At 37.9% G+C, this 18,470-nt stretch overlaps 2 protein-coding genes across 13 annotated transcripts in view; one reads left to right on the top strand and one right to left on the bottom strand.

Moving 5' to 3' along the window:
- The window catches only part of frmd4a (FERM domain containing 4A), a 129,337-nt gene extending 120,918 nt beyond the window's left edge, over window positions 1–8,419 (top strand). For 7 of the 9 annotated variants that reach the window (XM_052581635.1, XM_052581636.1, XM_052581634.1 and 4 more), the window contains exons 19-23: window positions 661–898; window positions 986–1,141; window positions 1,790–2,622; window positions 4,460–4,556; window positions 5,841–8,419. In XM_052581635.1, coding sequence (XP_052437595.1) covers window positions 661–898; window positions 986–1,141; window positions 1,790–2,622; window positions 4,460–4,556; window positions 5,841–5,946 — 1,430 coding nt within the window. In that variant the 3' untranslated portion in view covers window positions 5,947–8,419. Of the gene's footprint in view, window positions 1–660; window positions 899–985; window positions 1,142–1,789; window positions 2,623–4,459; window positions 4,557–5,368; window positions 5,437–5,840 lie in introns of all 9 variants that reach the window. The other 2 variants (XM_052581631.1, XM_052581630.1) reach the window with 1 other exon arrangement.
- Window positions 8,420–12,752: 4,333 nt separating this feature from the next.
- Window positions 12,753–18,066, bottom strand: prpf18 (PRP18 pre-mRNA processing factor 18 homolog (yeast)). 4 transcript variants are annotated; one of them, XM_052583041.1, is made up of 12 exons: window positions 17,869–18,066; window positions 17,660–17,737; window positions 16,511–16,537; window positions 15,775–15,879; window positions 15,591–15,704; window positions 15,288–15,434; window positions 14,483–14,551; window positions 13,995–14,135; window positions 13,856–13,927; window positions 13,605–13,760; window positions 13,398–13,515; window positions 12,753–13,302 (listed from the first exon to the last, which is right to left on the bottom strand). In XM_052583041.1, the coding sequence occupies exons 1-11, from the start codon at window positions 17,932–17,934 to the stop codon at window positions 13,435–13,437; spliced, it is 1,056 nt and encodes a 351-aa protein (XP_052439001.1). In that variant the 5' UTR covers window positions 17,935–18,066; the 3' UTR covers window positions 12,753–13,302; window positions 13,398–13,434. The 4 variants fall into 4 exon arrangements, with proteins under 4 accessions (XP_052439001.1, XP_052439003.1, XP_052439000.1 ...); XM_052583043.1 differs by lacking the exon at window positions 16,511–16,537 and having other exon boundaries at window positions 17,869–18,062; XM_052583040.1 differs by lacking the exon at window positions 12,753–13,302 and having other exon boundaries at window positions 13,328–13,515; window positions 17,869–18,065.
- Window positions 18,067–18,470: the final 404 nt, after the last annotated feature.

Below are 18,470 nucleotides of genomic sequence, written 5' to 3'. Positions count from 1 at the left end.
TGTATCCATCTGTAATTAACTGGAGTATGAAAAGTGGGTGTCGCAAACAAGAATGAAGCTAGCTTAAACTATTCTTTTGCCAAATAATGTAGCTTACAGATACAAAACAGACATTGGTCTCATTTATATTAAATTATCTGGCCCACTAATATTTTGTATAGAATTTGGTATTTTTTACAATATCTTTGAACTTTAATTATCTAATCATAAATACTCAAGGTGTTTTATGAACTATTTTTTTTTTCTTTCCTTTTGATTTCTTTGATTATTATAATTTTTTAATTCCTAAAATGTCCTTTAAGAGGTGTTGTTTGGTAAAATGTGAGGTTGGATATCATCAAGATGCAATAAACAATTATTTTGCAATTAATTTAGTTTACATATAGTACAATACAGACATTTGTCTCATTAATCATTCATTTTGCAGATTAATATTTTTATTTGCTGAATGTTATTTCTTACGAGAACTTTGAATGTGGCTCATCCAGTCAGATAATACGCATCAAGACTCTTATTTAATTTCCATTAATTTCATTTTCTTAATTTCTATCATTTCTTTTAGCATTTTTTCCCCCAAAGTAAAAGAAACAAACAAAGTAAAAGAAACATCTTAACATTAAATGATATATGTATCTCATATCCTCTCACTCTGTTCTCCAGATGACCCCCAGATGACAGGAACCCCTACGTTCTCTCCGGCTGCCTCCCCACACAAAGGTCTCCCTCCCCGACCCCCGTCCCACAGCCGACCGCCTCCCCCACAGTCCCTGGAAGGACTCAGACACCTCCATTACCAACGCAGTGACTATGACAAGTCTCCGATCAAACCACGCATGTGGAGCGAAAGCTCGTTAGACGAACCCTATGAACGGGTGAAGAAACGCTCCTCACACTCCAGGTACAGACCTGTCTAAAAAAATGTTGGCAGGAGTAATGTGGTGCACATGTAAATAAATGAATTGATTATTCTCTTCTATTTCTGCAGTAGTCACAGGCGGTTCCCCAGCACAGGCAACTGTGAGGCGGGAGGAAGCAACTCTCTCCAGAACAGCCCTGTGCGCTCCCTCCCTCACTGGAACAGCCAGTCCAGCATGCCCTCCACCCCTGACCTGAAAACACGGAGCTATGTGCACTCGGCCAGGTGCTGGACACACACACACACACACACTTAAATGACCTCTGCTTTTGACAAGAGAACATCACCTGTAGTTTTATACTATTTACAAAATTTTATTTTTATGTTAAATTAGTTAATTTTTTATATGAATGATTTATATTTTAACTCGTTCGTATTTTATGTAATAATATAATTAATATGTAAATAATATGTTGTTGTTTTTTTGTTTTTGTTTACAACAACATATATTTAAAATAATAATGAAAACCAAACATAAAATCAACATAAATTCAGAATTCCAAAGAAAAATCATGTAATCTTTCTTCAAAATACACTAGTCGTTTTTTTTATAAAGATTTTTTTTATATTTTTGAAAGAAATCATTTATGCTCACCAACGCTGCATTGTTTTCTGTTTTTATTTTTGAAAATGTGATTTATTCCTGTGATGGCATTTTTTATAGCCTTTACTCCAGTCTTCAGTGTTGCATGATCCTTCAGAAATCATTCTAATATGCAGATTTTCTTCTCAGTTATTATCAGTCATTGTAATACATCATTGCTGAATAAAAGTATTAATTTATTGTGAATAAAAATATTTGTCAAAATAAAATATTTATATTTTAAAATGTTTGAAAAATCCTCTAAAATTCAGTGTTCGTTTCTTTCTCAGTTTAACTCAGCCATTCCGTGGCCGGAGTTCCAGTTTGGAGTCTCAGGGGAAGCTGCTATCCTTGGATGTGGACACAGAGGCGGGACTTAGCTCTGACCTGTTTCTGTCAGGACCACAGAGGACAGGAAGCAATGGCTCTGTTGTCCCTGACGACTGCTCATCTTGCACCAGTCACTCCAGTTCAGAACATTACTACCCCTCATCCACCTCCAACCCTAACTACTGTACGCTGGCTGAGGACTCACCCTCCAAAGCCCGACAGCGGCAGCGACAACGTCACAAGTCAGCTGGACACCTGGGCACGTCCAGTTCTGGCAGCATGCCCAACCTGGCAGCCCGCAATGGCAGCACCCACGGAGGGGTGTGCGGTAGCCACCAGGGTGTGTACCTCCACAGCCAGAGCCAACCCTCCTCGCAGTATCGCATCAAAGAGTACCCGTTGTACACGGAGGGCAGCAGCCCCAGCGCCGTGGTTGTCCGCAGCCTGGAGAACGACCAGGAGGGGCATTACAGTGTCAAGGCACAGTTCAAGACCTCCAACTCATACACAGCCGGGGGGCTTTATAAAGAGGGGTGGGGCTCCGGGGAGGATGGGGAAGCAGGTAGTGGCAGCGGGAGGTTGACGCCCTCCCGCTCACAGATTGTGAGGACTCCGTCTCTGGGCAGGGAAGGAGGAGGAGGAGGGGGGCGAGCAGTGGTGTCAGAGGAGCTGCGGTGCTGGTACCAGCGCTCATCTGGATCGATAAAGGAGCACAGCCGCGTCACTCACACCAGCTCCAATGCTTCAGATGGCCGTGGAGGACGAATAGCGACACTAGTGAAGGGGTCACCAGGTGAATAGATCAAATATAAATAATGCAAAAATATATGGATACCTGCAAGACTTTGGTCAGAGTAACATCATAAATTTGATGCAAACATGGTTCCTGATTGTGGCAAATTTTTTTGTTGGTCGGTTGTTTGTTTGGTAGGGCTGGGTATCGATTCAGATGTCCCGATTCGATTCGATTTTGATTCTCAAGCTCTCGATTCAATTCTCTTCTCAATTTTTTTATTACATTCAGTGAATATAGTTTTAATACAAATGCTATTGATATTTTTAAAACAAATAACAGTAACCATCAGTTTACAAATGATGTTAATGAAAAAAAATTAAAGTCCTGTATTCTAAATATATATTTTTTTTTGTGTAGGGTCCTTTTTTAAACAATGATAGGTCCCTATAAAATACAATCGGATGAATGCATAAAACATTAATTTAATTTATCCTAATCAAATGAAAATTAAACCCTTTTAAATTAAATAAATGGTTAAAATTAAAAAAGGAAACAAATGTGAATATTCCTTTAAAATAAAGATTTATTAATATGTATTAGCAGTAGTAGCACTGAGTCTTATGACTGCTAAATATAGTAATATATTCTGACGTTTCTTAACGTTAAACTTTTATTTGGATCGGTTGTCGTGAAGAACTTGCAGCTGCTATGTATGTGATATGACTGTAGTTTCTCAAATGAAACTGTAAAATGCTAATGAAGTAATTCTCAGAGCAGCTGGAGATGATATTCGTGTATTCATATCATCATAGTAAGACAGCAGCAGCTGAAAACACTGCAAATGTCATCCACACTTTAGTATGTGTGTAAGTTACGTTTGTAAACAAAACAGCGTGCCATCCACCATTCATTCATTGATTGCGGAAATCATGGCGCCTTATGCATGATATCAAATGCTTCTGCAGATTTATAGTATTCCTATAGCATTTCACCTGAGCATTGTGAATGAAGCGTATGTCTTTGTTTTTGGTTCTCATCAAAAGTATCTCTGCCATGATAAGTGCTGAATGAATGAAAGGCTTTCCATTGTAACATCACGCAAGGTAAATAAGGGTGACATCTAATTGAGAAGAGTAATGATAAGATTCACGTTAATCAGATCTTGTTTTAAATGTGTGCTGAAATAAATACCAGAACATTTTTATTCGTGGCTTTTGAGAATCGATATCGAATTGATGTCATTTAAAAAAACGACAAATCTGGGGGAAAAAATTTGCCTGGTTGGTTGGTTGGATGTATGGATAGATAGATCTCTGGAGCTCTGGAAAATGACTTTGAGGCTGTGAAAAAAAAAAAAGTTAATTTAACATGTTATACTGTCTTATTTACACAACACATGATTTATGAATAATCAACACCCAGGTACACTAGGCTAAAATATGGTGCAAACTGTGTTTCTCACCTCATTTTCACATTCATATTTCATTCACATATGCTGTGTCCTTTAGGTAATGTCTGTACATTTCACTTTACTGTGTATAATTCCTTTCTACTGCAGTGATTAGTGTGTATGACAGAGAGAGAAAGAGTGGTGGAATGAGACTTACTTTATGTGTCAACTTAAGTAGCGGTACATTGCTGTGAGGTGTGTGTGTGTGTGTGTGTGTGTGTGTATATGGAGGCTGTCAGGGTGGTCTGGTCAGTGTGTGTCGTGGGGATTATCACCTCTCTCTGGGTGGCAGAATCACTCCAAACCTTTTCCAGAAGCTCAAGAGGGTTTTGGCAATAAGCAGTCAGCTTTATCTCCGACACGTTCACCACGTGTATAAGCATATGTGAGTGTAGTTGAGCTGTGTGCATTAGTGTCTTACAGTGGAGTCTGTGTGTGTTTCAGCTGCATCTCCACACAGTCAGAGGAGTGGAACTCCCTGCAGTGAACCTGCAGCTACACCCCCCTGCAGCCCACAACACATACTCAACTGGAAGAGCGGGTGAGACTCTCAATCAATTAGAACTTTACTCTTTTATATATAGAATCCAAAATTGTTTTCTTGAAATGTAGGTGGTCTAGAAGGTACTAATTATGTCTAATCAGTAGGTAGTTCACAGCAGCACAACATAGTATCTAGTATTCCTGTGGCTTGTTAGATAAAGTACTGCATCTCTGTAGTTTCTTAAATGGATTTACCAGTCAGAATCATGTAATAATACTAAAAAAATGAACAGAAATTCAGCCTAATCCGAAGGAAAAATTATTAGATTTTTGTCTCATAAATAAGTTTGCATTGTAGTCAATGTGAATATATTTGTAGTATGCTTTTAGGCTAGGCTGATATGGTTTTCCTTGCACTAAACTTTGACCATTAATGTTTATATATACTTCAGATTTTTATTGTGCTGTTCTTGGTTTCTTCCAAAATTGCACAATTGGCTTGGTTTTCCTGTAGATTGCACAGCTTTGTTTGTCAGGGGGTATTTACTTCAAAGAACAGACATATTTGAGGATGTTGGTCAAAGTTTGGCACTTGGAGCACATTCTCTCGGTTTAAACGTCCACCTAACTGTACCAATGCTTTGTCTGCGTTGTTCACTTTAATAGTGTGTAACAGAACTACTCCAATGTCAGAATTACACAACTCACTCTACATTAACTGATCACGGCTACCCACAAACGCTAACCTCTCTCTCTCTCTCTCTCTCTCTCTCTCTCTCTCTCTCTCTCTCTCTCTTGCTGTCTCTCTCTCTCTGTGTGTCTCACTAACCCACCTCTGCCTGAATGTATATGTGTGTTTTCTCGGGGCAGTGATACGACTGAAAGTTCTCCTACTGAAGACCGTTCTCCCTCTCACCAAAGCACTGACCAGTAGAGAGGTACACTCTCTCTCTCTCTCTCTCTCTCTCTCTCTCAATCTCTATCTCTCTGCATGTTCTGTATCTCACTCCTTCACCTCTCTTACTGTGTCATTTTCTTGTGTTGGAATTTAACTTGTAACTGAATTTGTATTGCAAAATGCAAATTTTAATGTTATTTCATAAAAAATTTACTAGGGAGGACTGAAGCAAAACTTTGTTATGGGCAATATAACCAAACTTTTGTTTTACAAAATATATATATATATATATATTCATTACATTTATGTAGTCGAAAGCTTATTTATTAAGCTTTCAGATTATGTATAAATCTCAATTTAAAAAAATTTACCCTTATGTAAATATTAAAATATACTTATGAAATGTCAGAAGGTCTGACACTTTCCTCTACTTCTCATCTGCAGATCGCCGTTCTCCGATAGTTGTTTCCTGAGCAGTCCCCTGTGCTCTGAGATAGTGGATGTACAGTGGTACGGGCACGAGAAGGCAAAGCCGGGAACACTCGTCTAAACCGTCATCCCTCATCCCTCTCTCTTTAAAAGAGTGTTCAGAAGGCAGGTCTGACCACAGTCTGGACCGCAACTCATCCGAAACCACCTATGGCTGGAGCCAGTACCACCTCGACCTCTCCCTCTTCTCTGTCTCTCTGTATATCCAGCGGTACAGTTCGTATGAACTATGGGAATACAAGAGTCTAAATGAACTGAACTTGACCTTGTCTGACCCTCCTACTCTGACTTTTGAACTTCGACCCAGTTAGCTGGCAGCCATTTCTTCCGTATGCACAAAGCCTCTGTGTTTAATCCATCGCTGGATCAGTGTGCATAAGAAAGAAGTCTTATGCACGTTGTACTATACGTGAACCCCACTCATGTACACACACATGCTAAAATAGACATTCGACCTCTGCTGTTGTGTGTGTCCCTCTGCACTGATGTCAGAGAGCTGGCGTCGTTCTCTCTCATGCACAAAAAATACATTCCGATGGAATGCTTTGGCATCAACCATCTTTGTAGATCTTTATGTTCTCAGTTCTGTTTAAAAAAAAAAAAAAAAAAAACAGTATGTGGCCACAAGCCCCTCCTTCATCCTACAACGCCACTTCTCATTGGACCGGAGTGCATCATAAGCCCTTCCCACTGTTGGTGAACTTTGATACTTTGTGAATAATAATAGAGCATTTTAAAAAGGCAGAAGCCTTTCTTCGGTCGTTCTGGATTGAAAGATGAGCCCTGATATCATATCGCTCAAGATTACATGTCATTCCGAGGAAATTCAAAACATTGTGGTTGTTGTGCATAATGTTGATTTGTCATTTTCAATTCATCGATTCTAGTCCATTTTTGCAGAACATTAGCTAACTTAGAAGCCATAGCTGTACAACAAATCTGAAAACATTTAGCTTAGAGGCTTTAGCATGACCTTTGGCTTTGAACGACCGATCTGTGAAGTACTGCAACTCAGGCTGCAACCGGCAACTCGCCACCATGGTGCTCTAAGCCTGAACTGCACATCCCACAATGCCCTGCTGTATGCCCACACTGCATGAATAGTCACAAACCCCTTGTATTGTGTTGTGACATCAGTGAAGTAACGAGACACGCGGAAAACCTTCTCCAAACACTCCTGGCCTTATGGGATTCCTGTTTTTACCTATCGGTTTTAAATATTCAGGATTTTACTTAACTGTAACACCATTATGACATTACGTTCATATACATAAAACCATAAAAAGTCAAATGAGCACAACGCAACGTGGCACACCGATACAATATTTCAATGAAAATAACGTTACCTCTTCCCTGAGCTGTTAAAGGCTTTCAGGAGAACAGCATTCCAGTATGTGACGCGGTTAAAGCTGGTGCTTAATTTTAAAAGCAGCGGGTAAGAAACTACAGATTATACAGGGTGTTTCATGCTTTTATCATGCAGTCAACAAAATCCAAAACCACGTGTGCCCCTCACCTCGATCGTCTGACCGAGGAAACATCAAGCCATAATGCTAAAGACCGCATTTATTGTACACTGCGAGTTACGAAACGTACGTGAAACAGGTAGCTGAAAGCACACCCATTGCCGTTACAATTCGACAGATCTCCAAAAAAAAGTCAACACTTTGTGTTAATGTAAGCAGTCATTACAAATGTGTATTCAAAAGGGTCCAAATCACCAGACGTTAAATCTAAGGTCATCTGATTCATGTTCCATGAAGAGGCTATAAGTAAACCAGAAGTTTTTATCTGTCCTGAAATTGATTGTTGATTATTTTTGTGCATGCTCAGCACACTGTGTTATGCATCTTGATGTTAAAACTAAAACCCGGTGTAAAAACAGCCCTTCATTTAGAGGTCATTCACACCTCGTACCCTTTTAGGCCAATGTGAGCTCACTCCTTTCGTCTACCTGTACTCTATAACAAAAACATAATTTTTTATATATAAAAAAAAACAACTAACACATTTATCAACATTTATAGACAGGACTGTGGAAACTGGGTTCTTTTAAGAGAAATCGTAAAAGCATTAGCTTAATGATTTTTATAAATCAGTATTTGTTTTATTTTGGGGTCTTTAAGCTGGGAAATAGCAACAACACGTTCAGGTGCTACAGGAAGACCAGTTACTACTAGCTGTAGACTTTCCTAACTGTTGTCAATAGTTTTAATACCAGTCGTGCAAAATGAAGGACGTTAGTTACTAAACTGTCTTCTCACTTCATCTTGACAATAGAGCATGTTTCATGAGTTGATTTCCAGACATAACCGGACACAATAAAATGTTGTTGTAGAAAAAATAAAGTGGAATTGTTGGGCGGGTTAAATATAACCAAATTCCACAGTTAATTTATTCTTTTTTTCTATTAAGAATTTGTATAGTAACATTTTTCAAAAACCGTGTTGTTGGCAACTGATTCTGAATTTCCAGATGAGAAATGTGGTGGTTCTTGAGATTCTGAAATAAATTATTGCTGAATGTTCTCTAAACCGAAGCATGAAATCACTTTATTGCTATTATTCAGATCTCTTGTTTCCCATACGAGTGATTACGCCTTGTTAATGTATGTTTATCATTATTCATAATGCAGCATGCCCCTCCAGGTGGATGAAGGTGATCTGCTTCCTCCAGATGTAATTGAAATTCTTCCGCATGTCACCTTGGAGGATTGTGTCCCTGCATGTGTGATGAGATCAGCCGCAGGTGAAGCTGACGATCACACCAGCTGATTGAAATACCAAGTACATGAAACTGAAATTTGATTTGCCAAATCTGAATGCTTCTTAGAAATATGCAAATATATGTCAATGTTGTGTCACAGAAAACATGAATAATTTTAATGTGGTAAAAAGAAAAGAAAATAGATTTGCTTTGATCCTGCATTCAAAGTCACATATATTGGATGTCCTGATTATGACCTAAATTACAAAGTTTATTTTATTTATTTTGATTTATTTGTTTGTCTGACCACATTTACATATTCATGCATATTCACAAAAACTGACATTTGAAAGAATAAAATAATTATATAATGTAATTAATAATAATAATTTTAATATATTTAGAGATAAATAAGTAATGGTTGATCAGTGAAAGCTATTTGTAAATTTTTTAAAACAAATGTTAGATATGGACAAAAACATTAGCACCCACCACACACGGTTCAACATTTAAAGGATTTAAGAATCACATTGGCATTAAGTAATAATCACCCACTGTATTATTAATTCATGTGATTCATCCATCACTCCAGCTCTAATAACACCTGCTGATGACTTAAGCTTAAAGCATTTTACCGTGATTTCCCAGCGGACATGTGTGCATTTCTGTTTGTTTATGTGTGAGTCTCCTGCAGCTGTTGAACATTTACTCATTCGTTCCACACCTACTGTCAGAATCTTAGTGTGGAGACTCATGGAAACAGAGAAACCCTTTCTCAAGCATAAATATATCATTTTCCCTTCACAAACACTCAAATATTTTGTCAGGTGTTACTCCAGGTTCGAGGTCAGTGACATAACACTGGGTCTCAAACAACCCGTCTTAATTTTCATCTGTTCTCCACACACAAATAGTAGAATACCTGTACACAAAGCACACAAGTGACAAGTTTATTCATTTCGTTAACAATAACTTCCATGGTATGGACTGTTCTCTTGGTGCTCTAATGCCCTTTTTTGGTGCTTTAAGCTTCCATTGTTCCATTATCCAGATATATTTTTCCATTTTTGCTCCATGGAAGAAAAACAATCATGTTTGGAATGTTATGAGGTTGAGTAAATGATGACAGAACTATTACTTTTAGCTCTGATTGCCTAAAGTAAGTAATTCCCATAAGTCCCTGTGACTGCTTCCCGTAACTGACAGGACTCTATACGTTATGCAAGGCCCGCTTAGGTTCTGATCAACTCCCTCCAGTCTTCTTGAATACTGTGCTCATATGACTCAGATATTGTGCTATCGCCCCACAGGAAGTGTGTGAGGATGTTTGTGCATTGGACAATGGCTCGGGGTCTCCCCCTGCAACAGGAACACAACACTGGAAAGCCAAACATTGGAGATGTGGCCGCTGTTATTGTGCTGGTGGTCGAGCCAGTGTGATGCTGGAGATATGTGTTTTGGAGCAGCTGAGTCTATTGTACCTACTGCAGCTGGAATGTGAACAACAAGAGACGCTGTGTTTATAGAAATCTTTCATTTCCTGTGAAGCTCAGTGCTTGCATTGTTGAATGAAATATTTTCGACACTGAACCCATGGCATTCCCCTGCTGTGTGTGCAGGGCTTGAGGAACTTTGAGGAATGTGTTCAGTGAACATGAAAGCTTGACTTCATAGGGCACCAGTGTGACCCTTAGTATGGAGGGTCTAGCCATTTGGGGATATTTTGGAGAATTGTTCAAATTTGGCAGGCTCACAACTGACTGTAGGCCAAAATAAACACTGGTGGATGTTGTAGAAAGCACCACTGCTATCAGTTTAAGGAGTGGTGGGATACAGTATTGAAGGATCTGGGTTTGAAACCAGAAGACAGGTGGTTCATTCTCCACAAGAAATGATTCATGAACCATTAACAGAGTAAGACACTTAAACCTGTTACTTGAGTCCAGGCAAACCAAGCCTTGTCCAAACTAGCACAACATAGTAAAACAACAATGTCTCTTTGATTTAAATCAGATTTAAATGAATAAATTACTAGGGTTTTCAGTGATTCTTTCTGCTAGTAGCATCATTACGCCGGTAGGTTGCGACTCTCTGGCTGATTCAGTGAATCATCCATTCAAATCTAAGCATGGATTTGTTCAGAAATGAAACCAGTAGCTACCAATGATCTATGACTTTATTACAGTATACTATACTATACTGTACTATATTATCTTACAGATCAGTAGTTACTGCTTTTATGAGTCATTGAATCATTGACTCAACCGATTCGTTCAAAAACACTGGCTGCATCCGAATATATTTCAACCGTTCCTTTAATTATTTCGAGCCACTGAATCCTACAATTAATCGGAAACACAGATTCTTTCAGGAATTTTTAGGGGGAAAACGATGAGAAAGTCGATTGAATCATCCATCCAACCGATTAGTTCAAAATGTTGAATCACTGGTTCATTCAGGTAAGCCACTACCTGACTGTTGATAAATAAGGGTGACTTGATCTAGGCTTTGAAACATCGTTTGGACCAGTTATTGTTTACGTTGAGATGAAACACAACGTTTGCAAGTTGAATGTTAAAGATCGCCTGATATGGAAAGCATCTGCTATGTTCAAACCTCTGACAGAGGTCTGTAAGATGATTTTAGAGAAATGCAAGCTGATCAATATTAACTTGTTTATTTAACTGTTACTATACTGATACTAGCAACCAAATATATCAACCATAAACGCTTTTTCGTTAAAGGACAAAAGTACATCGTCTATCTACAATATGTACTTTTTCGCGCTAGTGGGCGCGTATTCAAAACAAACAAAGCAACAAAGGCGTAGTTTGATGACGCAGTGACTGAGTGTGGAATCATGGGAGTTGTAGTCTTCATCCCACAGCCGAGCCGATGCAAACCGACGGGACTCGGGCAGAAATCATGTTCATGGTCGAGCTAATGATTTATTAACGTAGCATGTACGTTAAGTAGACAAGTCAGCAAAATATATAACACTGTTCGAGTGGTTTTGGGATTTTTTCATTTAAACGTTCTTACATATTATGCCAGTAATTTTCAGCATAGGCTAGTCGCTAATAACTCACGTGACGCATACACATCCACACACTCGCATGCTAGTCCATTCTTCCAGAATAATGTTTCTGTATGAACCCTGCAGGGTCTGGAGCAGAGCAGCTTTTACTTTCCAGCTCTCCACACCAGCTGGAAGCCGTTATTCTCTCATGTGGTGAAAGTGTGTGTGTGTTTCTCCCACGAGCCGTGAGAACAGCGCGCGTGCTGGAATGCTGTGTGAAGGAAGGGACGTGTATCGTGTGTGTACTGGGAGTTTGGGATTGGTGTGTTTATGATCGCAACTCTTTCATCACCGTGGAAACTGCAGCGATGGGTGATGGGCGCTGGAGTCTGGGGTTTCTCCACAGTCCTGAGAGATCTACTCCAGCTCTGACAATATTAGGGGCATGAAACCTGAGGTTAGGAATATATATTGCAAAATTTTAAATCATGAATTTATAGAGGGAATTATGATTATGACAAAGACTGAGATTAACATAAGAATATCACTTAAAATGCAGCATGGTGGTTAGCAGATGACACCATAATCAAAGAATGGATTTCAGACTTTACAGTAATTTAGTAATTTTTGCTTTGTTGTGTGTTACTTAGTAGTGACCTATATCTATATTTATTTTATTTTAAAATAATTAAAATAATTTTTGTGAGGCCCATTTACAATTGTAGATAAATCATTTTGGTGACACTTCATTTTAAGGTGTCCTTGATTGTTACACATTACATGTACTTATTATAATAAAACAGCATAATTACATGCCAATAACCTTAAGTAAAACCCTAATCCTAATTACATGTAGTTAATTAATATTACTCAGTATTTAAATATTTAATTACTCTGTAACAAGAACACCTTAAAATGAAGTGTAACCATAACATTTATATTATACCATAATTTAAAACAAACACCATAAAATGACTTTTTCTTTTTTTTGCATCACAACATGTTCTTTTACCAAATATACAAATGCTAAATCCTACCAAAATGTGTATAAAAACAATGATAAAATAAATGTTCCATGCTCTTGTTTCCCTCTTTCCAAAACCTTACCAGTTTGAGGATAAATTAATCTTAAATTATTTCCATTTGATCGTCCGTTTTTTATTTAGATTTTTTTAAACAATTAAAATTGTTACAGTACAGATATAATTAGCTTTTCATCAACTTGCAACCCTGTCATTTTTAAGGAAACTTTAGACTGACCCCTCAAAAGTGAATCATTGAAAAGTGAATCACTAAAATGAATCTGATTTCCCGGATCTCAAATAAGCATAAAAGCATAAGCATAAAAGTTGGCTTGTTTGTCTTTTAGCTCTGATTTGGTCATAGCGTGAGGAAGTCATCCATTCTTCCTGTGACTCAGCTCTTCCTTTAACTCATCTCAGGAGGGCAGATAAAGTCATGAGATGTGATTTGAGCATTTTTGGACTTGTTTTGATAGTGACTCAAATTTCAAGTCTTCATGACATTCATCCTTAAAAGGAATATTTCCTGTCTGTAAAGGTACAGGCCTACATCTCTTGGTTTGTTGATGAATGTACACGTTCTACAGCATTCAGCTCAGTAACAAAGACATTAAAATCCAAGAGCATCAAGCATCAGTGAATGTAAAGAAAACATCACTCCTGTATCCCACTGTAACAAAAGAGATCCACATGCATGTTCTCAAGTTCGTTGTATATTTACAGTCAAGAAGTTATTTATAACACGAGAGAATAAGAGAGCCGTACGTTGTACAATATGGCGTGACAGGACTTTGAATGTACGTCACAGAGCATTATACTCCACACACTTTGAGGGATCTGTCGGGAAATGTTTCTGACAGATTGTCATTAATCTTTTCAGCCCCTGTGAAAATACAAGAAAGACAATCACTGATCTGCTATATATGCATGTATGTAATATAACAATCTTCTATTCATTATATTATTTCAGACCTGAATATATTTCCTCTGGGTCTCGTCGTTGAGCACATGAGCGACGTGTTTGGAGAAGATCTTCTCACGTCCAGTACGAGCGTGGATACCCACCATGGTCACACCGATGGGCCACGGAGCGTTTCCTATAGCCATCTGCAGATAAGCATCGTTTGCCTGTATGTACACACAGTGGAAGCGGAGTTTCCTCACAAATGTACCAATTACAAACCTCAAGGTTTTGCAATAACACTTTGACACTACATACATACCTTGACGTATTCCCTCTCCAGCATGAACTTTATGATGTCTGTGATGGACTCCTTAATATCTGCTGGCAAATTCTATATATAAAGACACAATGAGGCCGTGAGTCACAATACTGTAGAAAAAGCTTGTAGAAGAGCATACCTTCTTACGTAGTTTTCTGAACAGAGGTTCCAGATAAGATTCAGTCTGTTTTTGGGTAGCACTGGCGAGTTTGCCCTGGACACTACGCTTCACATGGTCCTCTCGGCTGTTTAGATCTTTAGCCCACACACCCAGCAAAAACTAGAACAATACAAATAAATTTACATACAAGACCTCTCTTTACATACAAGTTGAAACACACAATGCATAAATAAAAAGACAAAAACACAAAAAAAAATATTTAATAATTCACTTTAAAAATACATATACAAGCACACAAAATAAAATTATTATATTTTAAATTGTGCATCAGATTCTCATTAAATAATTATTTTAAAATATTTAATTAGAATAGTCTAAATACATTACTATCAAATTAGTATAAGATTTAAACACTCCGAAAGGGATAAAAAAAAAAAAAATCTATAAAAAAAAAAAAAAGTGTAATTTTTAAAATTACAGCTTAAAAAAAAAACATAAGAACATACCCTTAAAACTTTATTTATGATGTCCATGTCTCTAACATCATTGCCAGTGCCAAGAGACGCTCCCAAAGCCTGTTTAAGACAGGTTATTAAACATTAATGTAACAGTTACAGAACATAACATATCTTTTGTGATATTATACAGTTTATTATAATGTATATATATATTATAAATGTATTATAAAACATAGGAGCTTAAGTATCCAGACATTTACTATGCCATAGTTCAAAGTCTAACTCAGGGTTTCCCAAACTGTTCTGACAGCTGAACCCCTTTGTCCTAAAATAGGTACTTGTAAGGACCCCCTTCTAATCATTTAACAAATGTTCATATCCACTGTTCTCTGATGTTCTCTTAATTGGGCTTATTACATACAGCCAGGTAAACAAAATATTTCTTGTTCATTTCAACAACACAAAGCCCAGTTTGGAAACCCTGGTCTAGTTCAAATCAGTCATTAGATGTCAAATGTAAGACTATAGCGCCACCTAGTGGGACCATGGTAGAAGTACTTCACATTAGACATTACAGATCCTGGAGTTGATGTGCTGTAATTATTTTGCTATTCTGTGAATGTGCAAGAGTTATTATTTATTAGCTGCTAAAGGAAAAAAAATGCAGTACACAATCATTACAATAAATGAAAAGAATGATAAATATCTGTTTGCAACGTCAAGCAGCATAAAAGATGTTTTGGTACAGCTAAAATAACTGGAAGCCTTGCACATTTACAAATGGCTGAACCTGCTCTTGCATTCAAAATGAGGATATTAATCAGTTTAAGTGAATGTTATGGGTTCTGTGTACCTCCAGCTCCTCAATGGTGGTATTTTCTTCATGCACTTTGAGATCGTGTTGTGTGTCCAGTTCAGTGCCCTCTGCTCCACCGACAATCTCATTCAAATACTGCTGATCAATCTTATCCATGGCAGCCTTCAGATCATTCCTCAATCCCTACACACACAGACAAGGTTAGTCTGAGAAATTGTGTCCAATTCAGCAGGAGTCCATCTTGACAGGGCAATTTAAAAAAAAATAAAAAAATTCTCAGCTAAATAAACATGCACTATATGACATGAGTGTGACGATGGCGAGAGAGGTGGATCTCACCTTGTTTACTTCTGGTGCTAGAATTTCGATCTTCCGGAGTCTCTGGAAAGCATCATAATCGGATTCCCCAAACAGACGGATGGGCTCGCCACGTTCCCTCAGACGTCTGATCACCTGCACACAGCCACAAGATTTATTAATCATCCAACAACCTATTCAGGTGAGCTCTGATTGGCTGACCCACCTCCTGCCGAGAGAGCGTCATTGGCAGCTTCTCCTCCGTGAGCTCCAGTTCTAACACAGGATTGGATGATGTAGATGGAGGTGCCTCCTCCTCGGTCTTGTCCAGCTTGGAAAAAAAAATAATAATAATAATAAAATTTGAAAGACTTAAATTATTCTGATACCAGTGCAAAGTATTTAATTGTAGGATTAAAAGGGCTGCTTGCAAAATAATAATCTGGCAAGATTATAAACTGGCAAAATAAAAGGCCTAAAACAAGTAGTTCTCTATATACTCATGCAGCTGTGCATTTTTTAAATGTGATCAAATCCTCATCTAATCTTATAAATATGAGCGCCCATAATTCTCCCAAGATGCAATGGGTGAACAGCAAAGAACTGCATATATCATTTGATTGGCCATGCTATATCTTGACACCGGTTTTAATTTAACATTCCATGCATGCAATATCAAAACCAAATAAGGAAGCTAAAACAACAAAAGAGAACTGCACAAATGAGAAAGCAGGCAAGATATCTAGAATTCAAACGACTTGTGCTTTGCTCCTGGGTGGGCATCTCTGTCACATTAGGGCACTGATTTTACTGTGATCGGTATGCGGCTGGGCTGAAAATTCAGATGGTGCTGCCTCCAGCTTTGTGCAACACATTGGGAGCAAAGGCAAATGATCTTTGTCATGCTGAAACCCAGTCAAACATCTGTCTGGCTGCATGCATTCTGTCTGCCTGAGCCCTACCTGTCGCACAGGCTGCTCATTAGAAACCTACACTCACAGAACACACACACACACACACACACACACACAGACAGCAGGAAAGAGAATATGAGAAGAGATTCACAGCTGACAGAAGACACCACTCCAGGATGAGAGGAGAACTAGAGAGAAAGAGCTTTCTGAAAGGAAAAATTGCCGTCAGAATGAGAGTCCAAACAGGTGCTAAAAACATCACAAAGCACATGACTCCAGTCCATCGATTAATGTCCCATGGAAAGATGCACGTTTTTGTAAGAAACAAATCCTTCATTAAAATATTTTAACTTTAAACGGTCACTTCTGACTGAATTAAGAGTCAATAATCCATAATATTGCGTTCTCCAGTGAAAAAGTCAGATATGAGAGAAATATACACAGTTTAAACTTAAAACAGTTCTAAACAAATATGTCACTGGATTTTGCAGTAAAAGGACAAAAGTGGATGGACAGTGGAAGAACTGGGATTATGGACCCGTATTCTGGCCAGAAGTGGCTCATATTTTTAATAAAATATGCAAATGTATTGTGTAAAATATAGATGACTCATATTTTAGTTAGAAGCAATGCTCTGAAGTTTAAGAATGTGTCTTGATGTGTTTGTTTCTCATAAACACACAGCTTTTCACTTCACAAGACATTAACTGATAAAGTGAAGTCTTGTGAATTACTTGTGGATTATTGTGATGTTTTTATCAACTCTTTTGACGGCACCCATTCACCGCAGAGGGTTCATTGGTGAGCATCTGTTCAGATGAAGAAACAACTCCCTTTACATCTTGGACAGCCTGACAGTCAGTAAATTGTAAAAGTGTGTGTATGGGATAGAAGACACTTTTTTTTTTTAATGGGACGGTTCATTTCTTTTAAAGCCACAGTAACGTTAGATGACTGACAGACGAGTCGATGATCTCAAACTGGAGGTGATCATATTTGATGGTCGGTTTTATCTTAAAGATTGACAACAACTGGTCTAGACATAAATGAAACGGATCACACTACAAAATACAAATACAGTGTGGTTAAATGTGTTTCGAGCAGCTGTGTTCAAGCTCGTGAGAAGATAACTTAGTTGAATGTTTAAGGGAAAACATGAGTGCATGTATATGTTAATGTTTATAATGGAGTTTCTACCTTGTATCCACATCTCCTGTAATAGTCCTCCTCTTCCTTCCGCGCGAGATCAGCCCGTTTGAAGTATTTCTTCGAGTCCTGAAGAAACAACAAGAGTTCAGCATTTCAAAACCCACACAACAGCAGAAGCACAAAAACAGCTGCAAGAAACACATCGATGTCGAGTGTAAACAGGAACGGTGGATTATTCTAGAACAGTCGCTACTCACATCTATGAGCTCTTTCTCCTCAAGGAGTTTTCTTTTCCTCGCGATCTCTGCTTTGAGGATGTCCATAACTAGAACAATCTTTATCAATAAATATTTATCAGAAAACGTGCCTCTTTTTTACACAAACAGCCAACGGGAAACAGATTCGACGCTTCCGTTCACCGTTTCTCGCTCTAATTGTCTGGCTGCAGTGAGGAATCTGAGTCGTTACTGCCATCTAGCGGGCAAATGTGAGACTGACGCCGGGAAAAGTTTGATGAGTGCACTCTGTATTATTCGCAATTTCAATTAAGAGATAATAAAAAGAGAAAACAAAAATCGAGGGTGTATTTGTATATTTTTAAAATCAGCTGGCACGAAACTTGTTTATCTCGTATATTAAACATATGTTGTATTTTACTGTACGAATATCAGTTGCATTGAAATATTAATTGTTTATATTAATTGATTAATTTTTTTAATACATTTTGTGTTTATTTTTTTTTATTTAGTCCATGATGCCTGTTAACTGAACAGTGGTCATTCACTATTTCTTTTTTTCTTCTTTTTTTTTTTTTTTTATATATATTTCAGATGTATTTTATGTATTTTTCGTTTTCTCC

Source organism: Carassius gibelio, chromosome B18 (genome assembly GCF_023724105.1).
Source record: "Carassius gibelio isolate Cgi1373 ecotype wild population from Czech Republic chromosome B18, carGib1.2-hapl.c, whole genome shotgun sequence".
In the NCBI taxonomy this organism is placed as follows: Eukaryota; Metazoa; Chordata; class Actinopteri; order Cypriniformes; family Cyprinidae; genus Carassius; species Carassius gibelio.
This window is presented reverse-complemented; position numbering and strand designations above follow the sequence as displayed.

Bases quoted from the DNA above. Each gene is read 5' to 3' on its own strand.
- prpf18 (XM_052583041.1), bottom strand. From the start codon at position 17,934: ATGGACATCCTCAAAGCAGAGATCGCGAGGAAAAGAAAACTCCTTGAG. The intron at 16,538-17,659 runs GTAGAAACTCCA...CTGTGAGTGTAG, and splicing joins ACAGGAGATGTGGATACAAG to GTTTCTAATGAGCAGCCTGT. The intron at 13,761-13,855 runs GTATGTATGTAG...GTGTACATACAG, and splicing joins TGGAGAGGGAATACGTCAAG to GCAAACGATGCTTATCTGCA.